At 38.0% G+C, this 10,643-nt stretch overlaps 1 protein-coding gene across 1 annotated transcript in view; it reads right to left on the bottom strand.

Moving 5' to 3' along the window:
- Nucleotides 1-4,313: 4,313 nt before the first annotated feature.
- The window catches only part of LRCH2 (leucine-rich repeats and calponin homology (CH) domain containing 2), a 63,792-nt gene continuing 57,462 nt past the window's right edge, over nt 4,314-10,643 (bottom strand). Inside the window, exons 17-21 of the mRNA XM_009881807.1 lie at nt 9,710-9,767; nt 7,555-7,667; nt 6,294-6,431; nt 5,943-6,020; nt 4,314-4,433 (exon numbers count right to left, since the gene is read on the bottom strand). Of these exons, the coding sequence (XP_009880109.1) occupies nt 4,314-4,433; nt 5,943-6,020; nt 6,294-6,431; nt 7,555-7,667; nt 9,710-9,767 (507 nt within the window). The remainder of the gene's footprint in view (nt 4,434-5,942; nt 6,021-6,293; nt 6,432-7,554; nt 7,668-9,709; nt 9,768-10,643) is intronic.

Below are 10,643 nucleotides of genomic sequence, written 5' to 3'. Positions count from 1 at the left end.
ATCTAACAAATCAGCATTTAGAAGAAGTGCCGGACCTTTGTACTTCTCTTCGATACTGAGAAACCACGTGGAAATTCAGTTTGAGTGAAAACAGATGCCTTTTCTTTTTTCCTTTGAATTCGGCTAGATTTGTCAAAATCCCAGAAGACTGCCGCTGAACGATAAGGTGTTTCAAATAAAGTTTGTAGCGCAGTAAATAAGCGATGGTAGTCCTCACTGACAGGTTTACGGAGGCGACATACCTTCCCACAGTATGACAGCTCTGCTTCAGAGGAATTTTTCCTACCGTCTTAATACTGCATATGGCCTAGCAGAAAATTTGGATTAAATAAATTCATCCCTGGAATATTTTACGGCTTCCTTTGACTTCCCAGAGATCACTCTTTTTAGTCAAGAATTCGACAGCTCAAGCTTTGCTAGCGTCAAATGAGTGTAAGCCATGTTCGCTATGGTTGCCAGTTCAGGTGTTGCATTAACTAAAAAGGTGAATTCTTTACTGAAGTCAAAAGCAACACTTGCATTGACTTGAGTGAGGTTAGAATTTAACCCAGAAACTTTTATGATTATTCCTCCTAATTTTATGGTAATTTTAGTGCTGGGCTGTATTTGGAAGGCCTCCAGCTGCACAGGTATAGATGGTTTTCTGCATTCCCAGCGGGTGAGCAGCATCGTATAACAGATGCGAGGCATTTCTGAGACACCACGTGGGACGTCACCACACTTTACAACAATTATTTTAATGCTACCACTTTAAGATCTCACAATATCTGGGACATTATTGCTTAAAGGGAAAATCATTCACGTGAGACATACTGCATCCAATGACCAAAGAAACAGAAGAAGCCCACACAAGGCCAACAGCCCTGGCAGGATCTTCATTCACTCTGTAATTGACAGTTCATACCACATTATTGCAGGAACTTTGTATAGCAATAACACAAGCACCCTAGTTAGCCCCTAAATTTATTAGGAAAAATTAATGCAGTTTTCACGTTGACTTTTCTTCGTGTCCAAACTAAAAACTGTGTGAGTACGATAGGAACTGGCCAGGCCGCTGCTGTGACCCATCCTATCAGCTGTACCAAGGATTAAATTATGACTCTGCATCCTAAACAAAATTGGAAAAGGATCTCTCAAACACACTAAATGTCGGGAGCAGGGATTCTGGAATCACAGTAGTTCACCAATGCCACTGGAGCAATCTCTTTAAAAAAAAACCCAAAAAGTAAAGAGGAAGGAGGGAAGTGGCATGCAGTAATAAACAACGTGAAGTCTCCAGATCTAGGAACAAACAAAATAAAGAAGATGCTGGGAATCAAACGGAAAGGGAGAAAGCGGGGAGAGCAGGCAAATTCTTCTACAGAGAAGGCAGCAACAATTTCCACAGGCTGCTTGCTTTAAAATTAAAACTTACAATTCAATACTTCTTTAGCATCTTTTTTGCAGTTGCTCCTAAAAAAACCCACAATGGGAACAGCCAATTTGAGCAAGGCTTTAGATTATTATTATTTGGAAAAGCAGGTAAAGACAGATGAGAAAACATTCATCCAGGCACAGTGGACCTTTTCTCAGACTGCTCCTAAGGATGCTCAAAGGCTTTCATCTTTGCAATGCTAAAAAGGAAGCCCTGGAAGAATCATGATTATCCTTCCTCATAAGTGTGAAGGCGGCCGTAATAATTTCCAGGGAATGGCAAAGAAAGACTGTTTCTAGCAAGTTTGTGAAGAAGAATTTCAGAGTACTAAATAAAATAAAAATAATTAAAAAAATATTATTTTAGTAGTTTTCAACTTCAGAGATACAGTTTAAAATGAGTCTGTTAATTTTGTATCCAGTTTTCAAGTTACTTAGGAAATAAGGTAAGCTTAAAAAAAACGGGAAACAACTGGCATGCTACATCAAGGGAATGCTTAATCTTTACGCTGTGATATAACTTCATAAATTTAGTTCTAGTAGGGAAAAAGTTCCTTTAAGATCAGATAACATATTTAAATATGACAATGAAATTGTAGTGTCGATCAGTTTAAGCCAGATAACCGAGGTGACAATTTAGTTACAAATTCTATGGCTAACGTACTGAAACAGAACTTGGTTGTTGTTGAACCATAGCAAGGAATCGAAAGACAACGACTTATTCTTTTTGAATGGTTGTTCTTCAGATGTAGCATACAACAAGCATTTTGCTTAATGAATTATAGTGCTTTTTCATTTTAGTCATAGCATGACTTTTCAGATACTGCCTTTAAAGAAAAATAGAGATTGAAATTCTTAAAATGAGTATAATGTGAATGATTTAAAAAACAATTACTGAGGTTTGAAATACCGTATTTCAAAGGTCAAAGCAATCCAGTTTCCTTAAACAAATATTTCTGTAACCTAAGATTTATATCTAGGACTTTGCAAATTAAGTTTTACACAGCCTCTCTGTGAGCTGTATTTTAAGAAAGCACTATATAAATAATAGCAGGTTTTAACTCTTACATATGAATCAGTTTGTTTCAATGGATTTAAAAATAACGTATTTTTTTAAAAAAATACATCTTGTCACAAGAAAAAGGTTATTTTTCTTCTCAGTTACTGATTTTAAGGACTACAGTAAGTGAAGTAAGGAGTAAATGATACCACTCTCTCATTCTTTTATGAATTACATTACATGCGGGCTTGATCAATTGGAAAGAACAGAATCAAATCTCGTTACACGCTTGGCAAACGCATCCCTCAATTGAAATCACCTTAGCCTGAAATAGAAAATCTGTGACAGTCAGAACTTTTCTTTTTTTTAATTGGGCTACCTATTCATGAAGAACAGACTAATGCAAACAGATTTAGTGCTAAAATTATGAAATTATTTGCAACTTGTTTGGAGAACTCAACTGTGCATGGTTTCAGAATGTTCTCAAAAGACCGAGAATTTGTGCAGAAGCAAACAAATACATAAACTCAGAAGTTTCAAAAAACCACCACAGTGGAAATTTTTCTTTTTCACATTTATCCAGAAAAGTCTAATGTCTGAGCACAGTGACGTTTGTACAAACTGGTTTGAGTGCTATGCCACGCTTGTGTAAGTTACACAATAAACCCCGTAAACACTGAAGAGATAAACATTGATTTTTCTCGACTAAATTATGGATATACCTGTTGTAAAAATGTAATGTGAGATCAGGAGCAATATTACACAAAATCCTGAAAATCACAGCGTAAACCTGAGATTTTGGCAGTTTTATCAAAATGTCCTAAATGACTCTGTATGCATCACTAGTCCTCACGTCTCACGGTGTATATTTGTCCAAAACAAAGAAAAGTAGACAATTTTTCTGTCCAACAATACATTAAACCAAAAGTGATTAGCTATTATCAAATTAAATATCATAAATAAAAAGTATTTACAGTAATTTCTAATTATTACCCAACAAAATAACCAATTAAATTGTGCAACAAACTTAAAACACCCAACATCAAAAATGTGAAGTATTACTTAAATCTTCACGTACTGATTTTACAAAAAACTATTAAAATATTTAAAAATTTCCATTTTATCTATTTTAAACAAAGAAATTTCAAAAATGTTTAAGACTATTAAGAGTTATCAATTACACAGGCACTTCACATGTAAACAATCTACAGTACAACTGAAAAAAATATTTGGCACCAACCTAGAACTGGAAAAAACTCAGTAAAATGTGTCCTTTTCCCATTGTATACTGTTTTGTGTAACCACCATACACTCGGACTAAATACTGGCAATGTTAGAAGTGTCTAAGTTACAATCAGGAGTGCAAAAAATAAAAGAACGCAAATATTAAGCTTTCTGAGGGAGTGAAAGTGGACTACAAGTGATCAGTCGCTCGCATTTTTACCATTGTACCATCATTACATTTTTATCTTACCTTTAAATCAAATGATTGAGTGGAAAGATTAAAGGGGGATGGGACGGGACGCGTGCTTTGTACTTCTAAAAAAAATTCAAACAACATTTTCAACATAGGAAAAGAAATCCAGCATTTAACTGTAACACTGTCAGATGTTAAATGGCAGCTTTTAATTTAACTGGAAAGAGAACTTGATGCTACCACAATCTCTTTGTGCATCCAATTATAAAAGAAAAAAAACCCAACACCAGAGTAATTATGTTCTTTTAACGGTCAGCTGACTCCAAGGTGTTCACGTACAACTCCAAGTAAGGCTCTCTACAGCATCTGGGCAGATACTAGTTTTTGATGGCTTGCATGTTCCCACGTAGGAAGCTGAACTGGTTCAGAGCAATCCAAATCAACAGCTGGAACGGGAAGTTGCCTAGCTTCCGAGAAGTCCTGTCACATGGAGGAAAGCTGAGATACTTTCAACGTTGGCAATTCAAGCAGAGCTTGAACTGTGAGGCCAACTTTCACCAGACCCCTTTCTTCCAGAATGTGATGAGGCAAGCAAAGTCTCTCCTGCAAAATAAAGCGGTACGTGTATCAAGCTTCATTCAGTTTTTCCCCAAAGCAGTAACAAACACATTCTCTCTGAAGTCACACATACATCACTAAAAGACACAGGCATGGAAAATGTCTTTGCCCTTCTATTTCACCTGTGGTACTCTACAGTAACAGAATGGTCAGAAACTAATTATATCTAAGATCTGTTAAAACTATGACAACATCAGAAGACACATAAAAGACTGCTAATTTCATAAAGCCAACAACTTTCTTTTCACAAGCAGCGCAAGAAAAACAGGCTCATGGGCACTGTTGGCTCAGCAGCCTACTTCCCCCTCCACGTGTTTTGTAGGCTTATTGCCAATTCTCCCCTTGGGAAAACTCGGAAGCGTTGATAGACTGGGTCCTCAGTAATGAGCCATTCCCCAAGAAAGTCATCTTTCCACTTCAAAGTTCAGCACAAGTTGGACAATTTCCCCAACTGCTAGCTGGCGTTACACTTAAGTCAGGAGGTAAGTCACAGCACCTCTACCTTCTGAATGGCCTGTGGCTCCATGCTAGATAGAAGCTGTGACAGAGCAGGAACCCAGAAACCAGTTCAAAAATCCACAAAGTAATTTTCTTGTTCCACTAAAAAGGGTCAAGGGAGTTTTTTGTCTCTCGTAAGACCTTATTAGTGCTTACAAATATCTAAAGGGTGGGTTGAAGGAGGATGGAGCCACACTCTTCTCGGTGGTTCCCAGTGACAGGACGAGGGGCAATGGGCACAAGTTGGAACAGAGGAAGTTTCATTCCAACACACGGAAAAACTTCTTTACGGTTCAGGTGACAGAGCAGTGGCACAGGCTGCCCAGGGAGGGGGTGGAGTCCCCTTCTCTGGAGATTTTCAAGACCCGCCTGGATGCAGTGCTGAGTGATGTGCTCTGGGCAGTCCTGCTTTAGCAGGGGAGTGGGACTGGGTGATCTCTAGAGGTCCCTTCCAACTCTGAGAATTCCGTGATTCTGTAATATGCAGGAAATTATTTGATCTTTATTTCTGTCCCCCCCTCATACAGGGAAGTAAGAGGATGAACTTGGGCAATGAAGGATGAATAATGGGCTGCAACTACGACCACGCGAGAAAAAAAAAGACAGCGAATCAGTTAGATTACATATTTCTGTAATTGCAGGATTTTTCCTAGGCAGACATTGAAATTCATGCCAAAGCGAGTTGCTAAACTCAAGACTATCATATATTACAACACCATCCTCTCACATCAGTTCTTTTGTTTAGATGGTAATTTATTTTACAAGGAGGTCAGGATTATTTTCACTATAAGGAACTGACCAGAAACCCATGAAGTAGCTTCCTCAAGTTCATGCAACAAGCCAGAAATGGGACTTGTTTTCCTATCTTCAAGTTCCCTGGTCAGTGTTATAATCACTATTGCTCCCTGAATTAAGTGCCCCAAAAAAACCCAACTTCAGTATTTGCTGACATTTTCTGTGGTTATCAATAAGAAGTCACTAAAGCAAATGGCATACCTGTGGAACGCCCAATTTTTTACAAGCATCAAGAAAGTTTTCAACATTTCTTCGGCACTTTGCCATACTGAGTTTAGGCTGTAAAGACAGGACGTTAGATCTTCATCATACAGTCGTGAAGGATTGTATATTTCTGACGCAAATTCAGTAACAGTTGCTAAAACATAAAGCAAGCTCTATGAAAACAGCTCTTAAACTAAACTTTTGAGCCTTGTTAAATGTTTCTTGCAGGAGAAAAAAGTGAGGAATATAGCCAATTAATATGGCAAACACGATTCATGATGTTTTAGGATTGAACTCCAAATGCTTGTTTTCACGTAAGATGCCACTAACGTGAGATAAATGACTTACCACTGCTGGCGATGGTACGTGGATGCTGGCAACAGAACGCGGCCTTATGTGATTGGCTAAATGGCAAAGAACTACTCCGTCCATCAACGCGGCTCCTATGTCGTCTGGCAAAATGACTTTTAACCTTGATTCAAGATTCTATGAAAAAGTTCATAAATAAGTTACTCTCAACATTGGCTAATTTTTAATTTCAAATCCAGGGTACTAAAGCATTCAGTTTAAAAAGAACTTTTTCATACTGAAGTGAAGTAAATGGAGTCAACTCACACTTAACTGAGTACTAATATCCTTTACTGTTTATCATTAACCTTACATTCCCTTTGCTCGGTGTTTTTTTTAATGGCAGAGCTACATACACTGAGAAAGACATTCAGCCAAGAACTACCACCAGCCATATGACGGACTCATTACTCATAACAGGAGATTTAAGGACAGAAATGTTAGGCCGAATACCTCCTTAGCTGTTAGTGTGCAGACTTTGCTGGTTGAAATCATACACAATTTTACGATGAGAAGGAGGGGAAAAAAGAGGGGTACACAACCTCTTTGGGCACAGCTATTTCCCTCGTGCAGATGACAGTTAAAATAGCCGAGGAAAGGGTGGCCAAGAGGTGCCCACACTTGTGTTGCAAAACAGAGAAGGGGAGAGAGGGAAGTTTTCTTCCTAACCCAGCAAAAAGCCTTCACTGCTCAGGAAGTGAACCAGACAAGGCAGAAACAGCCTTCATAGAAGTCACTCCCCAAATTATTACTGCCCTAGGGAGCAAAGCTGCTACAATTTACAGTTATCTATAACTGTTAAATATCTTGAGAACAGAACTATACGGAAAACAGTACACTGGAAGTCTGAAATTTAGATCCCATTCAGTATTGTATAACTTGTAGCAACTTTCTACACTCAAAAAGCATTTGGCCATTCAGAAGACTATGATAATCTTTCTTCAAATCTCAGATCAAGTAGCAGCAAACACAAGCAGACTTAACTGCCTCCCTAGGAAAACCTAAAACCTCAGAAACCAAAAAAAAAATTCATTTTTCATTTCTGAGCTAAAAAAAAAATTGAGTTCCTGGTTGGTATTCTGATTGGACCAAAAACAGTACCAGTGTAGCCTGTTATGTGAAATTCCTTAGGAAAAAAATATCACTACAGAGATGCTCTTGTACAACTGTAATGATCTGCAGGCCTTTATTTTAAAGGTTTAAATTGTGGTACAGAGCAAACTAAATGCATTGCACCCATATAGTAAATAATGGTACCTACATTGCGAAGCTGTCTTATTTGTTCCCTTTCTTCCCGTAAATGCTCCATTTTCCTCCTCATTGTAAATCCAGGATCCACTGCACCATAGTCCTGGCGAGATGCACGGCTGAAAGCTATTCAACATTACAGAAGTTAGTTTTCCGAATTCAGATTAAAAAAAATGCAATGACTAAAAATCTACCACCGAGGATAAAAACGAGAAAAAAAGCTGCAGAACTTTTCAGAACAAATATATTTAAGTATCCTGATGTAAAAGATGCTGTCTATGAAACTTACCTTTCAAATAAAACACACAGATCATCTTAAGTGCAAATGAATAACTACAAAATATGAAGACAGAATTGACTTCAGTTTTCATATACCTGTTTGAGATCTACAGCTCCATTTGCACTTTTCTAAGCAGATCTTGCAATCTAGCTTTGAAAGTATTTTCATTGTATTTTACTTTTAATTAAGTCTTTATGGAGACTAACAAAAGGGACAGCTTACAATGAAAGACTTGAAATATACATATACACCCGCGCATGTGTTAGGTGTGCACATGCAGAGATTGTTTATTTAAGAACTAATTGAAAAGGTATTAAATGTCTCATCTAAAAGTTCTGAGTTGCTCTTTAAAAAGGAGGTCTGTTAAATAATTACATTTATCTTATATTCTTCATAATCAGAAAGCTCTCGCATGACAATTCTATTGTTTTACAGAACACTGGTAAATAAAAACTCTTCCATAGCAATACCACCGTATCCTCAAGTATTTTACCCCATGTTTTTGAGCAGGGGAAATAAAAAATAAAAAAATCAATACTTACACCTTTAGAACTTTCTATATTGTGTCTAATAGTTTGGATTTTAGCAGGAGATTTAACAATCAAAAATAATAGCAATTGTATAGATACTCTTGAAATCACTGCTCTGATTTTATATATTATGAGAGTATATAGTTTGTATACAAAAAAATACAATTGCATTTTACCAACAGTTTCTATGGAAGCATCTGAACCCACAAATATTTTGGCTAGTAACTAAGAAACAAAATGCCATTTGCTTTCCTAGAACTGCATGAAAGAGGTGCTGCTGTTTTACAGACACGAGATGGCAGTGGCTCCTTTGAAGCCCACCACCACCCTGAAAAAAGGTGAACTGAGGAGTCCTAACAAGCCCCCTTCCTCCTGCCAAATCTGCCCCTTCCTCCAGCCAAAGGTGGAGATAACCCAGAAGCCTCCAAATGATCCCAGCCAGGCATGTCCTGGTACGTGCAACTAACCTAACTACCTCTGGCACAGAAGTTTCACGCAACTGCTTCAAATCTCAAGTGTCTTAAGGGCCCCGAAGAAGCCACTTGCACGACCTCAGCCAGACATGGTCCACAACTGAGGGCTCACAAGCTAGTGTTAAGGAGGCCAAGCTTTGCTACCATAAACACGGAATGAAATTAAACTGAAGAGATGAGATCATTCTTTCTTAATAAATTTGCACAAGGACCATTCCCTTAAAAACAGACAAGAGTGGTATTAACTGGAAAAAGGATTGCACAGTGGCTTTTCCAAACTATGTTTTACACTGTTGACATGCAATATTCATAGCCTGTTGCACACAAAAGAATACTGTAACTGAAAAAAAAAAATATTACATTATTGCTATCTAGATTTCAGAGGACTGAAAGTCTGCTTTAGACAATACAACTGTCTTATAAGGGTACGGCAGAGCCTTGGAAGAGTCAGGGTGCAAAGCAGCACTAAGCCATAAAACTCCTGGCAAAGCTCTGCTCAAAGCATCCTTTCATAGGACAAACTACAGAACCCTGCTTCACTTGAAACCCTCCTGCCTCAGCCATCAGGTCTCAAAAATGATTGCATACTGTTTCCCTGTTCTTTAGCAGTGGGGAATCAGTGCAGAAAAAAAATTAAAAAAAAAAAATTAAAATAAAAATAAAAATCACAGTCCAACTTGGGGAACTTTCAATTATTCATTTGCCAAAGCAGCTGTCTGTGCCTTTCCCAGTACGATGCTTGTGATAAGTACACTAAGTGAATTGCTGTACTGTGGCATCTCTCCATTCTCATTTCAATTCATGCATCTGCTATCCTTACCATCTATTCCAGCCTGGGAAATAAACATCTGCTCTATCATGCTATGTTAGAGAACAGCAGCTTACCTGACCTTGGTTTGAGACCAAATGGACCATGAGCATTACTATCTGTCCTTTCGTAATCCTGTTAAAAGAGATAAAGTCAATTTTCTTCCATCCATTAGAAGAATTAACTTTTGTTCCCATCAAGACAGTGTTTAAGTTATTCTTGCCTAAGAAAAGTGAGTCCTTCTGCTTAACTGTAACACACTCTTTTGAATGAAAGTAACTTCACTACACACATATAAAATTATCTTACTGAGGAAGACAAGCAGTACCAGATTAACTGAAATCTACTCTAAACCATTTCAAACTACTGCAAACCATTCTGTGAACAGAGTCCTAAGTCAGCCGTAAGCAAATGCAAATATCCTCCCAACGCTTAGCATCAAAATATTTCTTGAGAAATATTTACTTTTGGTTATGAGGATAAGGTTTTTCTCATTTCATGAGATCTCATGTCCATGAGATATCCTTATTTCAACCCATTTCACTGCGTTTGGAGATGCTCTCATTCTGCTCCCTCTGGTTCCGTACTGACATGAGGTGGAAATGTTAATAATCTTTGGTATGTTTTACTCGGAGCACAGCAGCGTAGCGCGGCCACAGGGAGAGACTACACGGACGTTCCCTGCACAGCCAAGCAGGCGGTGAATGAGGCTGTGAGGCTGCACCACAAAGGCGACGGCCAGAACCAAAAAGGATGAAACTCTCTAAGAACCCTCAATACCTTTGGGTTCCTTGTGATATATAAAACACTAAACAAGTTTTACTTAAAAATCCTCTGGATGGCTAGTGCACAGGACACCTACAAAATACGGCAAATTTTATTTTTGTTTTATTAGCTATTTTCCTTAGGAAAGATAACGGAGATAAAGCAATGCACCTTTCTACACACCAGTCAAAAAGGAGAAATCTAGGAGAGATCACATAGTTGCAAAAGTAAAACAAGTTGTAATGT

This window comes from Charadrius vociferus, unplaced genomic scaffold (assembly GCF_000708025.1).
Source record: "Charadrius vociferus isolate BGI_N301 unplaced genomic scaffold, ASM70802v2 scaffold472, whole genome shotgun sequence".
Classification (NCBI taxonomy): domain Eukaryota; kingdom Metazoa; phylum Chordata; class Aves; order Charadriiformes; family Charadriidae; genus Charadrius; species Charadrius vociferus.
This window is presented reverse-complemented; position numbering and strand designations above follow the sequence as displayed.